This window comes from Bufo bufo, chromosome 10, assembly GCF_905171765.1.
Source record: "Bufo bufo chromosome 10, aBufBuf1.1, whole genome shotgun sequence".
Classification (NCBI taxonomy): domain Eukaryota; kingdom Metazoa; phylum Chordata; class Amphibia; order Anura; family Bufonidae; genus Bufo; species Bufo bufo.
Window position 1 is genome coordinate 1,310,734 of NC_053398.1, and position 24,230 is coordinate 1,334,963.

General features: G+C 51.6%; 1 protein-coding gene across 6 annotated transcripts in view; it reads right to left on the minus strand.

The window, feature by feature from the left end:
- The window catches only part of SBF2 (SET binding factor 2), a 293,682-nt gene that overhangs the window by 207,473 nt on the left and 61,979 nt on the right, over positions 1–24,230 (minus strand). For all 6 annotated transcript variants that reach the window (XM_040410355.1, XM_040410354.1, XM_040410353.1 and 3 more), the window contains exon 2: positions 24,019–24,104. In XM_040410355.1, the coding sequence (XP_040266289.1) occupies positions 24,019–24,104 (86 nt within the window). The remainder of the gene's footprint in view (positions 1–24,018; positions 24,105–24,230) is intronic.

A 24,230-nucleotide genomic window follows, 5' to 3' on the forward strand; every position in this document is an offset into this window, starting at 1 on the left:
GACCCCCAACCAGCAGACCCCTGTGGCCCCCAACCAGCAGACCCCCGCTTCCCTCTTTCCCAGCAAACCCCGCTGTTCCACCCCACTTCCCAAGCAGAGCTCTCTGAAGCCCCCCTCCAAGGCAGACCCCTCTGACCTCTGCTTCCCCCTTTCCCAGCAGATCCCTGTGACCTCCAACCAGCAGACCCCTGTGACCTCCAACCAGCAGACCCCTGCTGTTCCACCCCACTTCCCAAGCAGAGCTCTCTGAAGCCCCCCTCCAAGGCAGACCCCTCTGACCTCCCCCCTAAAGTAGACGCCTCTGATCCCCCAGCAGCAGACCCCTCTGACCTCCCAGCAGCAGACCCCTCTGACTGCAGCTTATCACACAGGGAAGAGTCAGGCAAGCTGAAATCCTTCATCCCTGGATGAGGGTCCGGACCCCTCATACACCGAGTACGGACTCCTTAACACTCGTTATGTAAGACACTGGTGGTCCTATACTGTATGCATTGCTGGATCTATATGTAACCAGAAGCCTGTATCCTGGGAAGATAGAAGACGGTTGGCGATACCTATAGGTCATGAGGTGGCTACCAGGGCCGGACTGGCCTGCCGGGATACCGGGAAATTTCCCGCTAGGCCGGCAGGCCTGAGTGCCGCAAGGCCGCGGCCCTGGTGACAAGTGGGGGCGGCCGGCGGCAGGGCACAGCAGCAGGAGATAAGCGCTTCCATTGTGGAAGCGTTCATCTCCATAGTCATCTGTATCGCCGTCCTCAGGACAGAGATACAGATGTCTATGCTGCGGCGGGGGAGGGAGAGGCGTGTCCCCTCCTGTTCCTCTGATAGGCTGCCAGCCTGAGCTGTATAGCGAGGGACACAGGCCGGAAGAGGCCTGCATCGCATCGCTGGAGGTAAGTGTTTTTTTTTTTTTTATATAGGTACGCTACTGGCACATAAGGGGGGGGGCTACTGGCACACGATAAGGGGGGGGCTACTGGCACACGATAAGGGGGGGGCTACTGGCACACGATAAGGGGGGGCTACTGGCACACGATAAGGGGGGGCTACTGGCACACGATAAGGGGGGGCTACTGGCACACGATAAGGGGGGGCTACTGGCACACGATAAGGGGGGGCTACTGGCACACGATAAGGGGGGGCTACTGGCACACGATAAGGGGGGGCTACTGGCACACGATAAGGGGGGGCTACTGGCACACGATAAGGGGGGGCTACTGGCACACGATAAGGGGGGGCTACTGGCACACGATAAGGGGGGGCTACTGGCACACGATAAGGGGGGGCTACTGGCACACGATAAGGGGGGCTACTGGCACACGATAAGGGGGGGCTACTGGCACACGATAAGGGGGGGCTACTGGCACACGATAAGGGGGGGCTACTGGCACACGATAAGGGGGGGCTACTGGCACACGATAAGGGGGGGCTACTGGCACACGATAAGGGGGGGCTACTGGCACACGATAAGGGGGGGCTACTGGCACACGATAAGGGGGGGCTACTGGCACACGATAAGGGGGGGCTACTGGCACACGATATGGGGGGCTACTGGCACACGATATGGGGGGCTACTGGCACACGATATGGGGGGCTACTGGCACACGATATGGGGGACTACTGGCACACGATATGGGGGACTACTGGCACATAAGGGGGACCTCTGGCTACTGGCACATGATTGGGGGCATCTATGGGGGCACATCTTACTGGCACATGATATGGGGGACTACTGGCACACGATATGGGGGACTACTGGCACATAAGGGGGACCTCTGGCTACTGGCACATGATTGGGGGCATCTATGGGGGCACATCTTACTGGCACATGATATGGGGGACTACTGGCACATGATCTGGGGGACTACTGGCACATGATCTGGGGGACTACTGGCACATGATCTGGGGGACTACTGGCACATGATCTGGGGGACTACTGGCACATGATCTGGGGGACTACTGGCACATGATATGGGGGACTACTGGCACATGATATGGGGGACTACTGGCACATGATCTGGGGGACTACTGGCACACGATATGGGGGACTACTGGCACACGATATGGGGGACTACTGGCACACGATATGGGGGACTACTGGCACATGATATGGGGGACTACTGGCACATGATATGGGGGACTACTGGCACATGATATGGGGGACTATTGGCACATGATATGGGGGACTATTGGCACATGATATGGGGGACTACTGGCACATGATAGGGGGGCTACTGGCACATGATATGTGGGACTACTGGCACATAAGGGGGACCTCTGGCTACTGGCACATGATTGGGGGCATCTATGGGGGCACATCTTACTGGCACATGATATGGGGGACTACTGGCACATGATATGGGGGACCACTGGCACATGATATGGGGGACCTCTGGCTACTGGCACATGATTGGGGGCATCTATTGGGGCACTTATTACTGGCACTATAGGGGCATCTACTGAGGCTAAAAAGAAGGGGTATTTTATATGGGGGGGATCTGTATAGGGGCATTTTATACTGGGACACATTATGGTGGGTACTATGGGGAAGGGGGGGCACTATGGGGTCATCTACGGGGGGGCACTGAGAAGGGGCATTTTATATTGGCACATTATGGGAACATTAGCTCAACTGGGGGCATTACAAGGGGGTATATTTTGCACATTATATGGAGAATTATTACTACTGGGGGGGGGGCATTATGGTGGGCTTTATTACTCCCCCATGGTATGACCCCCTAGTAGCAGCACCAGCCTCTCCCTGCTCTGCTATTCCTTTGCCCCTTCTCCAAATCCTTATTATGAAATCTTTCTCATTAGGATAAAACACAACATCAGCTCCGCCGAGCCCCCGGTCAAAGTCTCGAAGTGGCGTCCGAGACCCCCAAGGGCCAAGTAACTAAGTGTTCATGTGAAATATGTTTATGTTTGTAGTTGATCTTTATTATCGATTTTACATTGCAGATTTTTTATTTTTTTTGCAGCCTATGGGTGAGATTGTATTAATATTTGTATTATTTGGTTGAAAGGCTCATTGGGGGGAGGGGGGATTGTATCGGGACTGCCGGTCAAGCTGCTGCATGCAACAATCATTAGATAGGTGGTAAAACGCTGTCTGAGCATGCTGAGAGTTGTAGTTGGAGGCATCCTGGTTGGGAAAACACTGTGATAATATGAACAATGAGGGCTCTACAAAAGAGCTATCGTGGGGCAAAGTTCCTATCCGTGTTTACAATGAACGCTTTCTCCGATTATAAACAAGTAAATAATAACGCGACCCTGTGGGGCTGGGGGGCAACTTTCTCCAGGGCTGGTTTTTATCCCCAGTCCGGCCCTGGTGGCTACATTGTATCTGTGATAAGTATCCACAATGTATCAACTGAAACCTCCTGAATCAGACGGGGGGGGGGGGGGTTAGGGTACGTGCTCCAGCACCCCTCACCTTCGTCATCCTACAAATAATCTGCCCCCTCCCCCGCAGAACGTGCATCTCCCCACATCGTCCTGACTGATGAGTCTCTTCCTATTAGGACACAATCTTCATTCCTTCCTGCATTTTTCTAGGCAGAGTTATGCGCTTCCCGGAAGTCGGGGCCACATTCCGGATCACCCCAGGGACTGCGCTGACAGGACCCCGGCTAAGAATTTGGGGGCTATCAGTGAGCTGGAGTGGGGTCACATTCTTTACTAACCTTGTACCCCCCCCCCAGTGGGTACAGCGATGTATAGACACAAGCGGGGACGTGGTGCCCTGACACACTGTAACGTACTGCTGCGCTCAGCAGCCTTCATCCATGGGAAGCATCATCTTCCACTACAATAAAGATGGTTCAGTCATGTGAAAAGTGCTGCAACTGATAGTCACTTGCAGAATCTGTGCTTGCTGTCAGGGAATGGTGTCCTGGCATAATGGAGCTGCAGGAAAATCCAGTAGTACGGCACCTCCCTATTCCCATGGCTGCCAGACTACCGGGATAGTGTTGGGAGCATGTCCTCGCACCGTGGAGCTTACAATCTAAACAAACATCCGCCGCGGCCTGCACGGCATGTTGTGCTTGGACAGAATCTATCAGAACAATGTGATTTCCGAGAAGAAAATAAACAAACATTCCCATTCGATTACACGGAGGCGACAAAAATAACCCATCAGAGGCGCAAATTACAGCAGGAGAGCGGCCCAAAGGCCCCAGGTGCAGGCAGGCATCACCAGTGAAGACCCCAGGTGCAGGCGGGCATCACCAGTGCAGACCCCAGGTGCAGGCGGGCATCACCAGTGCAGACCCCAGGTGCAGGCGGGCATCACCAGTGCAGACCCCAGGTGCAGGCGGGCATCACCAGTGCAGACCCCAGGTGCAGGCGGGCATCACCAGTGCAGACCCCAGGTGCAGGTGGGCATCACCAGTGCAGACCCCAGGTGCAGGTGGGCATCACCAGTGCAGACCCCAGGTGCAGGTGGGCATCACCAGTGCAGACCCCAGGTGCAGGTGGGCATCACCAGTGCAGACCCCAGGTGCAGGTGGGCATCACCAGTGCAGACCCCAGGTGCAGGTGGGCATCACCAGTGCAGACCCCAGGTGCAGGTGGGCATCACCAGTGCAGACCCCAGGTGCAGGTGGGCATCACCAGTGCAGACCCCAGGTGCAGGTGGGCATCACCAGTGCAGACCCCAGGTGCAGGTGGGCATCACCAGTGCAGACCCCAGGTGCAGGTGGGCATCACCAGTGCAGACCCCAGGTGCAGGTGGGCATCACCAGTGCAGACCCCAGGTGCAGGTGGGCATCACCAGTGCAGACCCCAGGTGCAGGTGGGCATCACCAGTGCAGACCCCAGGTGCAGGTGGGCATCACCAGTGCAGACCCCAGGTGCAGGTGGGCATCACCAGTGCTCCACCTCCGATTAGGATTCTCCACCTGGTAACATCATTCCCAGCATCCTGCTCAATCTCATCACATCAGAATTACTGGAGCTACCTGCAACCAACACTAGGGGGAGCTCCCTGGAGACAGGTTTACTATAGGGCTCCATGGGGGCTGTGCACATCTGTGTGCTGTGAGCTCCCCCTAGTGGTGGCCGTGGACAGACAGAATCTTGATGACAGTAAGAAGCAAAGCAGGGGATTCGGAGCTTTGTATCAGCCAAATGATAAAACGATATAACATGAACCAGCCTAAACTCCTGTCTCCTACAGAGCTGAATTCACAATACTGCAGAGTGCCACTTGAAATCTGCGAGCAATGCCTTGACAGACAGCTCTCACGCAGCCTGGGCCTGGCAGATAAGCAGTAGTATCCTACAGAGGAGCAGGACCAGCAAGATGTGAGGACCCAGAGAAGTTTGGGTGCAGCTCTGGAAGTGAGTGGAGCATAAGAAATAAAAATAACTCAACATCTGTCCGTAAGTCAAGAGAAGTATTTGCTGCTTTAGTCAACGTTATATGGAGATTTAATCTGTACACCGAAGTGAATCCGGGCTGTGAGGCACAAGGTGCCTCGTGTCTCAGTGACTTGTCTGTTTGGAGGACACAGTTAACCCTTCCCCGGGGGCATATTTTTCACATGAAGTGACCAAACAAGATTAGTTCTGGCGCTTCATCACTTTCCTTCTAAATCTGCATTACCAAAGCGATCTACTTTTAGGCACGCCGGGGGAATAGCCATGACCAAGTATTTGGAGGGAGGCGCAGCATTGCCTCACCTCTCCTGAGGAACACATGCCTCATCTCAGGGCCCCACATCTGCAGAAAGCAGGGGCGAGAAAAGCCAGGACGGACCGGCCAGAACAGAACCCATGAATCATGCAGAGCTCCAGGGGGGGGGGCCGGGGGACCACGCTGACCCTGCATCTGCTCCTCAACAACACACAAGCCGCGAATACTGGCATCCGGTGGGCATGACCGGGTAATGCGCCAATGGTGAGGAAGGGGCGCACTGTACAGGACACCACAATGACAAAAAGGTAACTGAAAGTGGACGATTCCTTTAAGGCATTGTCTTGTGCAGAAGTTCAAGAATAGCGTCACTAAGAACCGGAGTCCGGGCAGAGAAGGGGCGGAGCGGCGACAACCAGCGCCCAGGGAGGAAACCGCAGCGGGAAGTGATGGAGGAAGGAAAGAAGGAGAGGAAGGAATGAGAGGAGGAAAGAAAACAAAAGAGGGAAAGAGGAAGGAAGGGAGAAAGAAAGGAAAGAAAAGAGGGAAAGAGGAAGGAAGGAAGGAAGGAAGAAAGAAAGGAAAGAAAAGAGGGAAAGAGGAAGGAAGGAAGGGAGAAAGAAAAGGAAAGAAAAGAGGGAAAGAGGAAGGAAGGAAGGAAGGAAGGAAGAAAGGAAAGAAAAGAGGGAAAGAGGAAGGAAGGAAGGGAGAAAGAAAAGGAAAGAAAAGAGGGAAAGAGGAAGGAAGGAAGGAAGGAAGGAAGAAAGGAAAGAAAAGAGGGAAAGAGGAAGGAAGGAAGGAAGAAAGAAAGGAAAGAAAAGAGGGAAAGAGGAAGGAAGGAAGGAAGGAAGAAAGAAAGGAAAGAAAAGAGGGAAAGAGGAAGGAAGGAAGGAAGGAAGGAAGGGAGAAAGAAAAAGGAAAGAAAAAAGGAAAGGAAGTGAAAGGGAAAGAAGGAAAGAAAGGAAAGAAGACGGTCGTAATAAAGGAGGAAGGAATCAAGTAAGGAAAGAGTGAAGGGAAGGAAAAGAGGCTAAGAGAAGAAGGGAGGCCCTTGGTGTTTGGGGTCGTTTCTCGGACGCGGACCTGTTGGCCGCTCGCTCAGTCCGCAGGCACGTTCAGATGACGAGACGTATTTTCCAGTCCAAAAATAGAGAATCCGCAAAACACGGATGCCACGCATGTGCTTTCCGCAATTTGCGGAACAGAACGGGCGGCCTATTGACTGAAATGAGGGGGTCAGCCGCTGTTCCACAAAACTGCAGAGCGGATGAGGAGCCGTTCATGTGGTGAATGAGCCCTTATCCTGTAGGGCCATGTACTTCTCCGTTATCGGGCCACAGCATCACCCTGCGTCCTAGTAATGGCCCCGGGCCCCTGCGGCTAGGACTGCGTGTTATGATAGGTGAACAAACAGGGTGACTCCAGGGCGCGGCCCCCCGGTGGGGTCTGACCCAGACGTGTGCGCTAAATGCCGTGCCATCCGATAACTGTGCAAACAAACAGAAAATGACAGAAACATAAATAATAAGCCCCATCATGGTATTTGATGAGGAGATGAAAGCAGCGGCTCCACCTGCGCTCACCAAAGGCCAAGATAAGGTTCCTGCAAAGCAAATATTTTCCTCCGTTATCTCACGAATCCTCTCTGGACAAACACGAAACCGCAGATTGTAATCCGAGCGTGTGCCAGGAAATTCACCGAGCGCTGCTCCCGATGGCGTCCAAAGCAGGATGCAAATACAGACGGTTTCCATTCAGAGCTGCATGGCTTGTTACAGTGTATCAGAGCCCTGTCCTGCAGCCATTCATTGACAGTAAGCAGAGCTAGAACATGGTGAACAATGGAAACAAGCTATATGGCAGCTATGCAGAACATCCCAATGTCGCACTGCGCGCTGCGGCTCCAGGCAATGCCCCGCGGAGGGGCCGAGGACAACAATGGCGTCAGGCAAGCGGTCACGGAGTTCTGCAGAAAAACGCTGCATGATGGGAGTGATGGCTCTCGACGTGCAGTAAATATCAGTGAACGTCTGGATGGCAGCCATTACACAACACAATGGGCCCCGGTGGGGCCCCTCGCGTTGTGAGACCTCTGAAGTGCGACATCTGGAGCCTCGCCAACATTGTGCGGTTCAGGTGAAATTCACAGCAGAGCGGTGGGAACAACTACTCCCAGCAGGTGAGCGCACACAGGGAAGCAGCCTGCAGGGTAAAGAATGGGGGAAGGGTCACATCTGTCACATGTTACAGGAGTCGTCAGGGTAACAGGTCCGAGGACACAGGAAAAGGAACTACCACACCAATCATAATCACTCCCATTATCCCCGTCCCTAGGTGCTGACGATCTAATCTCTCCCTCTTACAGTCGATCACTCCCATTATCCCCGTCCCTAGGAGCTGACAATCTAATCTCTGCCTCTTACAGTCGATCCCTCCCATTATCCCCGTCCCTAGGAGCTGACAATCTAATCTCTCCCTCTTACAGTCGATCACTCCCATTATCCCCGTCCCTAGGAGCTGACGATCTAATCTCTCCCTCTTACAGTCGATCACTCCCATTATCCTCGTCCCTAGGAGCTGACGATCTAATCTCTCCCTCTTACAGTCGATCACTCCCATTATCCTCGTCCCTAGGAGCTGACGATCTAATCTCTGCCTCTTACAGTCGATCACTCCCATTATCCCCGTCCCTAGGAGCTGACAATCTAATCTCTGCCTCTTACAGTCGATCACTCCCATTATCCTCGTCCCTAGGAGCTGACGATCTAATCTCTCCCTCTTACAGTCGATCACTCCCATTATCCTCGTCCCTAGGAGCTGACGATCTAATCTCTCCCTCTTACAGTCGATCACTCCCATTATCCTCGTCCCTAGGAGCTGACGATCTAATCTCTGCCTCTTACAGTCGATCACTCCCATTATCCCCGTCCCTAGGAGCTGACAATCTAATCTCTGCCTCTTACAGTCGATCACTCCCATTATCCTCGTCCCTAGGAGCTGACAATCTAATCTCTGCCTCTTACAGTCGGTCACTCCCATTATCCTCGCCCCTAGGAGCTGACGGTCTAATCTCTCCCTCTTACAGTCGATCACTCCCATTATTCCCGTCCCTAGGAGCTGACAATCTAATCTCTGCCACTTACAGTCGATCACTCCCATTATCCTCGTCCCTAGGAGCTGACGATCTAATCTCTCCCTCTTACAGTCGATCACTCCCATTATCCTCGTCCCTAGGAGCTGACGATCTAATCTCTCCCTCTTACAGTCGATCACTCCCATTATCCTCGTCCCTAGGAGCTGACGATCTAATCTCTGCCTCTTACAGTCGATCACTCCCATTATCCCCGTCCCTAGGAGCTGACAATCTAATCTCTGCCTCTTACAGTCGATCACTCCCATTATCCTCGTCCCTAGGAGCTGACAATCTAATCTCTGCCACTTACAGTCGATCACTCCCATTATCCTCGTCCCTAGGAGCTGACAATCTAATCTCTGCCTCTTACAGTCGGTCACTCCCATTATCCTCGCCCCTAGGAGCTGACAATCTAATCTCTCCCTCTTACAGTCGATCACTCCCATTATTCCCGTCCCTAGGAGCTGACAATCTAATCTCTGCCACTTACAGTCGATCACTCCCATTATCCTCGTCCCTAGGAGCTGACGATCTAATCTCTCCCTCTTACAGTCGATCACTCCCATTATCCTCGTCCCTAGGAGCTGACGATCTAATCTCTCCCTCTTACAGTCGGTCACTCCCATTATCCTCGTCCCTAGGAGCTGACAATCTAATCTCTGCCTCTTACAGTCGATCACTCCCATTATCCTCGTCCCTGACAATCTAATCTCTCCCTCTTACAGTCAATCACTCCCATTATCCCCGTCCCTAGGAGCTGACAATCTAATCTCTGCCTCTTACAGTCGATCACTCCCATTATCCTCGTCCCTAGGAGCTGACAATCTAATCTCTCCCTCTTAGAGTCGATCACTCCCATTATCCTCGTCCCTAGGAGCTGACGATCTAATCTCTCCCTCTTACAGTCGATCACTCCCATTATCCCCGTCCCTAGGAGCTGACAATCTAATCTCTACCTCTTACAGTCGATCACTCCCATTATCCTCGTCCCTAGGAGCTGACAATCTAATCTCTCCCTCTTACAGTCGATCACTCCCATTATCCTCGTCCCTAGGAGCTGACAATCTAATCTCTGCCTCTTACAGTCGATCACTCCCATTATCCTCGTCCCTAGGAGCTGACGATCTAATCTCTCCCTCTTACAGTCGATCCCTCCCATTATCCCCGTCCCTAGGAGCTGACAATCTAATATCTTCCTCTTACAGTCGATCACTCCCATTATCCCCGTCCCTAGGAGCTGACAATCTAATCTCTGCCTCTTACAGTCGATCACTCCCATTATCCTCGCCCCTAGGAGCTGACAATCTAATCTCTCCCTCTTACAGTCGATCACTCCCATTATCCCCGTCCCTAGGAGCTGACAATCTAATCTCTCCCTCTTACAGTCGATCACTCCCATTATCCTCGCCCCTAGGAGCTGACAATCTAATCTCTGCCTCTTACAGTCGATCACTCCCATTATCCTCGCCCCTAGGAGCTGACAATCTAATCTCTCCCTCTTACAGTCGATCCCTCCCATTATCCCCGTCCCTAGGAGCTGACAATCTAATCTCTCCCTCTTACAGTCGATCACTCCCATTATCCTCGTCCCTAGGAGCTAACAATCTAATCTCTGCCTCTTACAGTCGATCACTCCCATTATCCCCGTCCCTAGGAGCTGACAATCTAATCTCTCCCTCTTACAGTCGATCACTCCCATTATTCCCGTCCCTGACAATCTAATATCTTCCTCTTACAGTCGATCACTCCCATTATCCCCGTCCCTAGGAGCTGACAATCTAATCTCTGCCTCTTACAGTCGATCACTCCCATTATCCCCGTCCCTAGGAGCTGACAATCTAATCTCTGCCTCTTACAGTCGATCACTCCCATTATTCCCGTCCCTGACAATCTAATATCTTCCTCTTACAGTCGATCACTCCCATTATCCTCGTCCCTAGGAGCTGACAATCTAATCTCTCCCTCTTACAGTCGATCACTCCCATTATCCTCGTCCCCAGGAGCTGACAATCAAATCTCTCCCTCTTACAGTCGATCACTCCCATTATCCCCGTCCCTAGGAGCTGACAATCTAATCTCTACCTCTTACAGTCGATCACTCCCATTATCCTCGTCCCTAGGAGCTGACAATCTAATCTCTCCCTCTTACAGTCGATCCCTCCCATTATCCTCGTCCCTAGGAGCTGACAATCTAATCTCTCCCTCTTACAGTCGATCACTCCCATTATCCTCGTCCCTAGGAGCTGACAATCTAATCTCTGCCTCTTACAGTCGATCACTCCCATTATCCTCGCCCCCAGGAGCTGACAATCTAATCTCTGCCTCTTACAGTCGATCACTCCCATTATCCCCGTCCCTAGGAGCTGACAATCTAATCTCTCCCTCTTACAGTCGATCACTCCCATTATCCCCGTCCCTAGGAGCTGACAATCTAATCTCTGCCTTTTACAGTCGATCACTCCCATTATCCTCGTCCCTGATAATCTAATCTCTCCCTCTTACAGTCGATCACTCCCATTATCCCCGCCCCTAGGAGCTGACAATCTAATCTCTGCCTCTTACAGTCAATCACTCCCATTATCCTCGTCCCTAGGAGCTGACAATCTAATCTCTCCCTCTTACAGTCGATCCCTCCCATTATCCCCGTCCCTAGGAGCTGACAATCTAATCTCTCCCTCTTACAGTCGATCACTCCCATTATCCTCGTCCCTGACAATCTAATCTCTGCCTCTTACAGTCGATCACTCCCATTATCCTCGTCCCTAGGAGCTGACAATCTAATCTCTCCCTCTTACAGTCGATCACTCCCATTATCCTCGTCCCTGACAATCTAATCTCTGCCTCTTACAGTCGATCCCTCCCATTATCCTCGTCCCTAGGAGCTGACAATCTAATCTCTCCCTCTTACAGTCGATCACTCCCATTATTCCCGTCCCTAGGAGCTGACAATCTAATCTCTCCCTCTTACAGTCGATCCCTCCCATTATCCCCGTCCCTAGGAGCTGACAATCTAATCTCTGCCTCTTACAGTCGATCACTCCCATTATCCTCGCCCCTAGGAGCTGACAATCTAATCTCTGCCTTTTACAGTCGATCACTCCCATTATCCTCGCCCCTAGGAGCTGACAATCTAATCTCTCCCTCTTACAGTCGATCACTCCCATTATCCCCGCCCCTAGGAGCTGACAATCTAATCTCTTCCTCTTACAGTCGATCACTCCCATTATCCTGGTCCCTAGGAGCTGACAATCTAATCTCTCCCTCTTAGTCGATCCCTCCCATTATCCCCGTCCCTAGGAGCTGACAATCTAATCTCTACCTCTTACAGTCGATCACTCCCATTATCCTCGTCCCTAAGAGCTGACAATCTAATCTCTCCCTCTTACAGTCGATCACTCCCATTATTCCCGTCCCTAAGAGCTGACAATCTAATCTCTCCCTCTTACAGTCGATCACTCCCATTATCCCCGTCCCTAAGAGCTGACAATCTAATCTCTCCCTCTTACAGTCGATCACTCCCATTATTCCCGTCCCTAGGAGCTGACAATCTAATCTCTCCCTCTTACAGTCGATCACTCCCATTATCCTCGTCCCTAGGAGCTGACAATCTAATATCTTCCTCTTACAGTCGATCACTCCCATTATCCCCGTCCCTAGGAGCTGACAATCTAATCTCTGCCTCTTACAGTCGATCACTCCCATTATACTCGTCCCTGACAATCTAATCTCTGCCTCTTACAGTCGATCACTCCCATTATCCCCGTCCCTAGGAGCTGACAATCTAATCTCTGCCTCTTACAGTCGATCACTCACATTATCCCCGTCCCTAAGAGCTGACAATCTAATCTCTCCCTCTTACAGTCGATCACTCCCATTATCCCCGTCCCTAGGAGCTGACAATCTAATCTCTCCCTCTTACAGTCGATCACTCCCATTATCCTCGTCCCTGACAATCTAATCTCTGCCTCTTACAGTCGATCACTCCCATTATCCTCGTCCCTAGGAGCTGACAATCTAATCTCTCCCTCTTACAGTCGATCACTCCCATTATCCTCGTCCCTGACAATCTAATCTCTGCCTCTTACAGTCGATCCCTCCCATTATCCCCGTCCCTAAGAGCTGACAATCTAATCTCTGCCTCTTACAGTCGATCACTCCCATTATCCCCGTCCCTAAGAGCTGACAATCTAATCTCTCCCTCTTACAGTCGATCACTCCCATTATCCCCGTCCCTAGGAGCTGACAATCTAATCTCTGCCTCTTACAGTCGATCACTCCCATTATTCCCGTCCTCAGGAGCTGACAATCTAATCTCTCCCTCTTACAGTCGATCACTCCCATTATCCCCTGTCCCTAGGAGCTGACAATCTAATCTCTCCCTCTTACAGTCGATCACTCCCATTATCCCCGTCCCTAGGAGCTGACAATCTAATCTCTACCTCTTACAGTCGATCACTCCCATTATCCTCGTCCCTAGGAGCTGACAATCTAATCTCTCCCTCTTACAGTCGATCACTCCCATTATCCTCGTCCCTAGGAGCTAACAATCTAATCTCTGCCTCTTACAGTCGATCACTCCCATTATCCCCGTCCCTAGGAGCTGACAATCTAATCTCTCCCTCTTACAGTCGATCACTCCCATTATTCCCGTCCCTGACAATCTAATATCTTCCTCTTACAGTCGATCACTCCCATTATCCCCGTCCCTAGGAGCTGACAATCTAATCTCTGCCTCTTACAGTCGATCACTCCCATTATCCCCGTCCCTAGGAGCTGACAATCTAATCTCTGCCTCTTACAGTCGATCACTCCCATTATTCCCGTCCCTGACAATCTAATATCTTCCTCTTACAGTCGATCACTCCCATTATCCTCGTCCCTAGGAGCTGACAATCTAATCTCTCCCTCTTACAGTCGATCACTCCCATTATCCTCGTCCCCAGGAGCTGACAATCAAATCTCTCCCTCTTACAGTCGATCACTCCCATTATCCCCGTCCCTAGGAGCTGACAATCTAATCTCTACCTCTTACAGTCGATCACTCCCATTATCCTCGTCCCTAGGAGCTGACAATCTAATCTCTCCCTCTTACAGTCGATCCCTCCCATTATCCTCGTCCCTAGGAGCTGACAATCTAATCTCTCCCTCTTACAGTCGATCACTCCCATTATCCTCGTCCCTAGGAGCTGACAATCTAATCTCTGCCTCTTACAGTCGATCACTCCCATTATCCTCGCCCCCAGGAGCTGACAATCTAATCTCTGCCTCTTACAGTCGATCACTCCCATTATCCCCGTCCCTAGGAGCTGACAATCTAATCTCTCCCTCTTACAGTCGATCACTCCCATTATCCCCGTCCCTAGGAGCTGACAATCTAATCTCTGCCTTTTACAGTCGATCACTCCCATTATCCTCGTCCCTGATAATCTAATCTCTCCCTCTTACAGTCGATCACTCCCATTATCCCCGCCCCTAGGAGCTGACAATCTAATCTCTGCCTCTTACAGTCAATCACTCCCATTATCCTCGTCCCTAGGAGCTGACAATCTAATCTCTCCCTCTTACAGTCGATCCCTCCCATTATCCCCGTCCCTAGGAGCTGACAATCTAATCTCTCCCTCTTACAGTCGATCACTCCCATTATCCTCGTCCCTGACAATCTAATCTCTGCCTCTTACAGTCGATCACTCCCATTATCCTCGTCCCTAGGAGCTGACAATCTAATCTCTCCCTCTTACAGTCGATCACTCCCATTATCCTCGTCCCTGACAATCTAATCTCTGCCTCTTACAGTCGATCCCTCCCATTATCCTCGTCCCTAGGAGCTGACAATCTAATCTCTCCCTCTTACAGTCGATCACTCCCATTATTCCCGTCCCTAGGAGCTGACAATCTAATCTCTCCCTCTTACAGTCGATCCCTCCCATTATCCCCGTCCCTAGGAGCTGACAATCTAATCTCTGCCTCTTACAGTCGATCACTCCCATTATCCTCGCCCCTAGGAGCTGACAATCTAATCTCTGCCTCTTACAGTCGATCCCTCCCATTATCCTCGTCCCTAGGAGCTGACAATCTAATCTCTCCCTCTTACAGTCGATCACTCCCATTATTCCCGTCCCTAGGAGCTGACAATCTAATCTCTCCCTCTTACAGTCGATCCCTCCCATTATCCCCGTCCCTAGGAGCTGACAATCTAATCTCTGCCTCTTACAGTCGATCACTCCCATTATCCTCGCCCCTAGGAGCTGACAATCTAATCTCTCCCTCTTACAGTCGATCACTCCCATTATCCCCGCCCCTAGGAGCTGACAATCTAATCTCTTCCTCTTACAGTCGATCACTCCCATTATCCTGGTCCCTAGGAGCTGACAATCTAATCTCTCCCTCTTAGTCGATCCCTCCCATTATCCCCGTCCCTAGGAGCTGACAATCTAATCTCTACCTCTTACAGTCGATCACTCCCATTATCCTCGTCCCTAGGAGCTGACAATCTAATCTCTGCCTCTTACAGTCAATCACTCCCATTATCCCCGTCCCTAGGAGCTGACAATCTAATCTCTACCTCTTACAGTCGATCACTCCCATTATCCTCGTCCCTAAGAGCTGACAATCTAATCTCTCCCTCTTACAGTCGATCACTCCCATTATTCCCGTCCCTAAGAGCTGACAATCTAATCTCTCCCTCTTACAGTCGATCACTCCCATTATCCCCGTCCCTAAGAGCTGACAATCTAATCTCTCCCTCTTACAGTCGATCACTCCCATTATTCCCGTCCCTAGGAGCTGACAATCTAATCTCTCCCTCTTACAGTCGATCACTCCCATTATCCTCGTCCCTAGGAGCTGACAATCTAATATCTTCCTCTTACAGTCGATCACTCCCATTATCCCCGTCCCTAGGAGCTGACAATCTAATCTCTGCCTCTTACAGTCGATCACTCCCATTATACTCGTCCCTGACAATCTAATCTCTGCCTCTTACAGTCGATCACTCCCATTATCCCCGTCCCTAGGAGCTGACAATCTAATCTCTGCCTCTTACAGTCGATCACTCACATTATCCCCGTCCCTAAGAGCTGACAATCTAATCTCTCCCTCTTACAGTCGATCACTCCCATTATCCCCGTCCCTAGGAGCTGACAATCTAATCTCTCCCTCTTACAGTCGATCACTCCCATTATCCTCGTCCCTGACAATCTAATCTCTGCCTCTTACAGTCGATCACTCCCATTATCCTCGTCCCTAGGAGCTGACAATCTAATCTCTCCCTCTTACAGTCGATCACTCCCATTATCCTCGTCCCTGACAATCTAATCTCTGCCTCTTACAGTCGATCCCTCCCATTATCCCCGTCCCTAAGAGCTGACAATCTAATCTCTGCCTCTTACAGTCGATCCCTCCCATTATCCCCGTCCCTAAGAGCTGACAATCTAATCTCTGCCTCTTACAGTCGATCACTCCCATTATCCCCGTCCCTAAGAGCTGACAATCTAATCTCTCCCTCTTACAGTCGATCACTCCCATTATCCCCGTCCCTAGGAGCTGACAATCTAATCTCTGCCTCTTACAGTCGATCACTCCCATTATTCCCGTCCTCAGGAGCTGACAATCTAATCTCTCCCTCTTACAGTCGATCCCTCCCATTATCCCTGTCCCTAGGAGCTGACAATCTAATATCTTCCTCTTACAGTCGATCACTCCCATTATCCCCTGTCCCTAGGAGCTGACAATCTAATCTCTCCCTCTTACAGTCGATCACTCCCATTATCCTCGTCCCTGACAATCTAATCTCTCCCTCTTACAGTCGATCACTCCCATTATCCCCGTCCCTGACAATCTAATCTCTGCCTCTTACAGTCGATCACTCCCATTATCCCCGTCCCTAGGAGCTGACAATCTAATCTCTGCCTCTTACAGTCGATCACTCCCATTATCCCCGTCCCTAGGAGCTGACAATCTAATCTCTGCCTCTTACAGTCGATCACTCCCATTATCCCCGTCCCTAAGAGCTGACAATCTAATCTCTCCCTCTTACAGTCGATCACTCCCATTATCCCCGTCCCTAGGAGCTGACAATCTAATCTCTCCCTCTTACAGTCGATCACTCCCATTATCCTCGTCCCTGACAATCTAATCTCTGCCTCTTACAGTCGATCACTCCCATTATCCTCGTCCCTAGGAGCTGACAATCTAATCTCTCCCTCTTACAGTCGATCACTCCCATTATCCTCGTCCCTGACAATCTAATCTCTGCCTCTTAGTCGATCACTCCCATTATCCCCGTCCCTAAGAGCTGACAATCTAATCTCTCCCTCTTACAGTCGATCACTCCCATTATCCTCGTCCCTGACAATCTAATCTCTCCCTCTTACAGTCGATCACTCCCATTATCCTCGTCCCTAGGAGCTGACAATCTAATCTCTCCCTCTTACAGTCGATCCCTCCCATTATCCCCGTCCCTAGGAGCTGACAATCTAATCTCTCCCTCTTACAGTCGATCACTCCCATTATCCCCGTCCCTAGGAGCTGACAATCTAATCTCTGCCTCTTACAGTCGATCACTCCCATTATCCTCGTCCCTAGGAGCTGACAATCTAATCTCTCCCTCTTACAGTCGATCACTCCCATTATCCTCGTCCCTGACAATCTAATCTCTCCCTCTTACAGTCGATCCCTCCCATTATCCCTGTCCCTAGGAGCTGACAATCTAATCTCTCCCTCTTACAGTCGATCACTCCCATTATCCTCGTCCCTAGGAGCTGACAATCTAATCTCTCCCTCTTACAGTCGATCCCTCCCATTATCCCCGTCCCTAGGAGCTGACAATCTAATATCTTCCTCTTACAGTCGATCACTCCCATTATCCCCGTCCCTAGGAGCTGACAATCTAATCTCTGCCTCTTACAGTCGATCACTCCCATTATCCTCGTCCCTGACAATCTAATCTCTGCCTCTTACAGTCGATCACTCCCATTATCCTCGTCCCTAGGAGCTGACAATCTAATCTCTCCCTCTTACAGTCGATCACTCCCATTATCCTCGTCCCTGACAATCTAATCTCTGCCTCTTAGTCGATCACTCCCATTATCCCCGTCCCTAAGAGCTGACAATCTAATCTCTCCCTCTTACAGTCGATCACTCCCATTATCCTCGTCCCTGACAATCTAATCTCTCCCTCTTACAGTCGATCACTCCCATTATCCTCGTCCCTAGGAGCTGACAATCTAATCTCTCCCTCTTACAGTCGATCCCTCCCATTATCCCCGTCCCTAGGAGCTGACAATCTAATCTCTCCCTCTTACAGTCGATCACTCCCATTATCCCCGTCCCTAGGAGCTGACAATCTAATCTCTGCCTCTTACAGTCGATCACTCCCATTATCCTCGTCCCTAGGAGCTGACAATCTAATCTCTCCCTCTTACAGTCGATCACTCCCATTATCCTCGTCCCTGACAATCTAATCTCTCCCTCTTACAGTCGATCCCTCCCATTATCCCTGTCCCTAGGAGCTGACAATCTAATCTCTCCCTCTTACAGTCGATCACTCCCATTATCCTCGTCCCTAGGAGCTGACAATCTAATCTCTCCCTCTTACAGTCGATCCCTCCCATTATCCCCGTCCCTAGGAGCTGACAATCTAATATCTTCCTCTTACAGTCGATCACTCCCATTATCCCTGTCCCTAGGAGCTGACAATCTAATCTCTCCCTCTTACAGTCGATCCCTCCCATTATCCCCGTCCCTAGGAGCTGACAATCTAATCTCGATCACTCCCAAGCTCCAGTGTCGAGTCCAAGGTCACTGAAGACACGGGCCCCGGGATGAGAGGCTCTGAGGAGGTCCCAGGCCGGAGGTTGGGAGGTCAGGGGCTTTTCTCAGAATCCACAAGGAGAACAATCCGACCAATGATAACACAGGAGGCTCGGGCGCCGCTTCTCAGAACCGAACACCTTCAAGAACATCAGAAGGAAAAACACCGAAAACAACCACAAAAAAGGAGGGGATGAGGAATTCCAATCACTACTACCACCATCGGAGCTGTTGCCAAGACCGCGATCCCCACAAACAACATGGGGGGCAACCAAAAGTCAGTCATATAATACAGCAAACCCTGAGCAAAGCGTCCACTGCCCCCATGTCTGTCAGTCTGCACTGAAACTCTGGCATTCTATTCACAAACCAAGAAGCTCTCTGGGGATCATCTCTGTAACGTTCTTCAGAAAGCACAAGATGAGTAAATGTTGGGAGAAGATTCTCCAAGTAATAAGACGCAGCAAGGAAAACAAGCGCTGAACCAACGCGGGGTTAATCCCAGAGAATTCTGGGAATGCTCTGTCCCCTTCCATATCCGCTGGGCTGGATGCTCCGGCAATGGGGATTTTCCACTCTGTGCCTGCAAATAATCATCTGTGTTATGCTCTAGTCACATCCAGAGCTGCATTCAAAAATCTAATGGCTGGCACTTGGAATCCATCAGCGCAGGGTCACCTGACAGATGAGATCCCCCAATCCCCTGGACTGGTAAAATGTATTCTGGGATATGCAAACTCATTGACGTAGTCCTTGATATCCCGCCCCCTCTTCCAGCTCTCTCCAACAATGCCTGTCTGCCACCTTGAGCTACACCTCTCCTTCTCTGGTCACACTCAAAGCTGCATATACAATCCTGCAGCTGCTGCTGCTCGCAATACACAGCACCTTTAATAGTGAACTGCATTGGTTATACAGCTCTGGGTGTGACTAGAGTACAAGACATGAAGCTGATAAGCTGGTAAAGCAAAGTATATAAAAAGAGAGAAGTCCTGCACCTTCCTAACAGACCTTGTCTGTCCATTATTTACAATTTCCAGGGTCTCTGCTTGCTGGCAGTGAATGGGAATCTTCTGGGCAAAATCTATAGCCTGAAGATCCCTCCTGAGAATACATATCACAGCTGAGGGTTTGTTACAATTTTGCCCAGTCTGGACAATCGACCTGATACGTCTGTTACAATGTATCAGTGCAGGTGAAATGTATCCTCTGGGCTGCAGCTCCCAAAGGACTGTCTGGACTGGATACAATTGTAACAAACCTTCAGCTGTAAGAGGCCTCTGGATGCAAACAAGAATGTATTCATTCGTTTAAGGCGACTTTCACACTTGCGCTAGGTGCGGATCCATCTGGTATCTGCACAGACGGATCCAGACCTATAAATGCAAACGATGGTATCCGTTCAGTGCGGATCCGTATACATAACAGCTTTTTCAGATCTGAGTTTTCACATTGTGAAAACTCAGATCCGACAGTATATTCTAACACAGAGGCGTTCTCATGGTGATGGGGACGCTTCAAGTTAGAATATACTGAGAACTGTGGACATAACTGCCCCCTGCTGCCTGGCAGCACCCGATCTCTTACAGGGGGCTGTGATACGCACAATTAACCCCTCAGGGGCCAGACCCCCCTCCCTCCCCAGTATTAAAAGCATTGGTGGCCAGTGCGGGCCCCCCCCCCCCCCCACTAATTAAAATCCCCCCCATCATTGGTGGCAGCGAAGAGTCCCGATCAGAGTCCCAGTTTAATCGCTGGGACTCCGATCGGTAACCATGGCAGCCAGGACGCTACTGCAGTTCTGGTTGCCATGGTTACTTAGCAATTTTAGAAGCATTATACTTGCCTGCGATGTCTGTGACCAGCCGGGCACTCCTCCTACTGGTAGGTGACAGGTCTGTGTGGCGCATTGCCTATAGCACAGACCTGTCACTTACCAGTAGGAGGAGCGCCCGGCCGGACACAGACATCGCAGGTAAGTATAATGCTAAGTAACCATGGCAGCCAGGACTGCAGTAGCGTCCTGGTTGCCATGGTAACCGATCGGAGCCCCAGCGGTTAAACTGGGACTCCGATCGGGACTCTCCGCTGCCACCAATGACGGGGGGATTTTAATTAGGGGGGGGGGTGCACTGGCCACCAATGAATTTAATACTGGGGAGGGAGGGGGGCCGGCCGCACTGGCCACCAATGAATTTAGAACTGGGGAGGGAGAGGGGTCTGGCCCCTGCTGCCTGGCAGCACCTGATTACAGGGGGCTATGATACGCACAATTAACCCCTTAGTTGCCGCACCTGAGGGGTTAATTGTGCTGATCACAGCCTCTGTAAGAGATCGGGTGCTGCCAGGCAGCAGGGGGCAGTCATGTACACAGTTCAAAGTATATTCTAACTTGAAGCGTCCCCATCACTATGGGAACGCCTCTGTGTTAGAATATACTGTCAGATCTGAGTTACGATTTAACTCAAATCCGATGGTATTTAGAAAACTCAGATCCGATGGTATAATAGGGACTCCTGACTTTACATTGAAAGTCAATGGGGGTCGGATCCGTTTGCAATTGCACCATATTGTGTAAACGTCAAACGGATCCGTCCCCATTGACTTGCATTGTAAGTCAGGACGGATCTGTTTGGCTCCGCACGGTCAGGCGGACACCAAAACGCTGCAAGCTGCATTCGGGTGTCTGCCTGCTGAAAAGAGTCCTGGTTATTATAATCTCCTGCTCTCCCCCCATCTGCTGATGATTGGCAGTTCTCTCCTCGAGAGAAAGGGAGAAAACCAGGTAGAAGCCGGTCAGTCATCAGCGGGTGGTCGGGAATATCCAGGGGCCAGGACTCTCTCCCCTCAGGGGCCAGGACTCTCTCCCCTCAGGGGCCAGGACTCTCCCCCCTCAGGGGCCAGGACTCTCCCCCCTCAGGGGCCAGGACTCTCCCCCCTCAGGGGCCAGGACTCTCCCCCCTCAGGGGCCAGGACTCTCCCCCCTCAGGGGCCAGGACTCTCCCCCCTCAGGGGCCAGGACTCTCCCCCCTCAGGGGCCAGGACTCTCCCCCCTCAGGGGCCAGGACTCTCCCCCCTCAGGGGCCAGGACTCTCCCCCCTCAGGGGCCAGGACTCTCCCCCCTCAGGGGCCAGGACTCTCCCCCCTCAGGGGCCAGGACTCTCCCCCCTCAGGGGCCAGGACTCTCTCCCCTCAGGGGCCGTTAGTATGGGCAGCGTAACGCCGTTAGTATGGGCAGCGTAACGTTGCTGACAGGTCCCCTTTAAGATCTGCGGTCCCGCACTCTGCATAGTAGAGATGGGCCCTGCCGGATCCCCAGCGAGTCTTAATCATGTGACAAGACGCAAGCCACGAGGGAGACGACCTCCATGACAGCGGAGCTTCCGTCTCGCAACCTCTGGAGGCTCCGACTTCCTACAGCTGCTCTGGTCTGTGAACGGACTCTGCGGCATTCATTAGAAAACACAATGATTCCTGAAAATTCTTAAAGAGCCCCAATCAATGAAACGCAGCAGCGTACCGGTCAGGGTGCCGGAAAGCTGGGTATGGGGCTGGATGGATTCTCTCTGCGGCCAATCCTTAGGGAAACCTGCTGACAACCAGCAGGACTACAGCTGCCATAAAGGTTGTCACCCAGCTTTCCCAGGCTTCTGAACGGTAATTCTGCCCAGTGCATGAGGTGTGTCTGTGCGGAGCATTCAGGGGCCAGGCAGTGCACACAGGGCTACCTATGGGTACTGTAATGGCCACCATCACCCAGCTTTCCCAGGAACAGAAAGATCTGGGTGACAAGAATCTTTAATAATAATCTTCCGGATGATAAGGACTTCAGGACTGTTCTACATTGTCCTTCCTTTACATCTTCTCTGCTACTGCTCTGCCTGTGAATGTCAGTCATCACTGCAGTCCTGGAATTAGTTACCCATCTGCGGAAGGCACCTTGATGTCGGTAGATGGGCCCGACACATGTCTGACCAAACATGTGCGCAAAGAGCTTCCATTTTATGTATAGTAGGTATTGTACCACTTTCACCCAGAATCATCCCTAATCCTTAGTGTGTAACGGTGTGCGGTCTACGTTTGTTTGATGTCCTGGAATTCTATTCATGAACCAGAAGCCTCAGGATGAACAGAGCTGTAGTGCATGGGATCAGAGAGGACTGTTCACTACAGGATAGTCTAGGACGGCCATCAGCAGAATGACAGTAACTGAGGGTGGCGTCCATTTATACGGACAATGTGCGATCCGCCAGGACCTGGCTGCCGTGGATTCAGAGGAGTCCAGCTGGACAGATATGCGGTTTCACGCACGTAGTCCTGCGCCGCACTGATCATCGCATCCTCTCACAGGTCCGTGCCGCACGGAAAAGATAAAAATCTGCAGAGAGAGGGGGAAATGGCGCATTGTTACAGGCGGCACTCGGGGGGAGCGACCACGACTTTCCCTTACTGGATAAAGGAGGAAACAATGGAAACTGCTGAACAATGTCTCCAAATAATGTGAAGAAATGGTCCTGCGTCTGAGGAGCGAGCCCGAAATTCTGTCAGCCAGGAACGCAGAAGAGGGCGATTCCGGACATCAAAATGTGTCGGCAAAGCGGCCAGGCGGAAGGGAAGGCCATGTGACCGGGAGACGGAGCTCCGGAGCGGCCATGTCTGGAGACCCGAGGACTTGTCCCGCCACACGTCCTCTCCCAATAAACCACCACCGCGCCATTCTCCGCACTCCCAGCACCCCGCCGTTCAGATGTAGCAGTGTGCCAGGATTTTAAGGCATCTGATTGGTGGGTGTGTAATGGCCACACCTCCGTTGCTCCTACAGGCTCATTTGCATATAATAAAACATTATTTTTCTGAGCAATGCGGGAACATATGAACACGGGACCGACACGGATGTCTTCAGCCGCACATGGAACAGGTCAGCCGGGGTCAGAGGGACAGAACTGCTGACAGATGCTCTATTAAGCGTAGTAGTTGCTCGGAGTAAACCTCAATGTGGATTTACATGGGCCCTAGACAAACATCAATCACAGATATAACAAGCGGATAGGTGCTCGATTAACGTGCCTGGACACTGGTGATGCAAACTGTATGGCGGGTGAGCAACCGGTAGCGGGATCATTCTTCCCCATTTAGTAGGCACATGGTCGGCAGCACCTCCCGGGGCACACGGGGCGATCTGCTGCTCACACAGAGGACCCGGTCAGGCGGCCGACGACCATATGGTTTCTGTGAATGTGCAATTAATCCTGGCCGGGACATGAGGCCTATTCTCAGGATCCGTCGGTACATCGTGTCCGCGTCCATAAAGGTGATCCAGACCCAGCACGTGGCTTCACTGAACTCTCTCCAAGGAAGGGAGTTAGGAGCAACAACCCTCATGAAAGGGGGACGGATCCGTTGTAGGCATTGAGAACGGGTCACTTACCAGTTCTACTCCTTGTGGGAACGGCGTGTCGCTCCAGTCCGTCAGCGGGAAGCGCTGGATGATTTTACCGTAACCCTCGCCAGATCCTGTGAACAGAAAACAGATAACATAGATGTTAAAGCCTTATACACACAGCCGGCGCGTCCCTACACACAGCCGAGCCGCCACAAGGGGACGACATCACTACAAACAGCCGACGCGTCCCTACACAC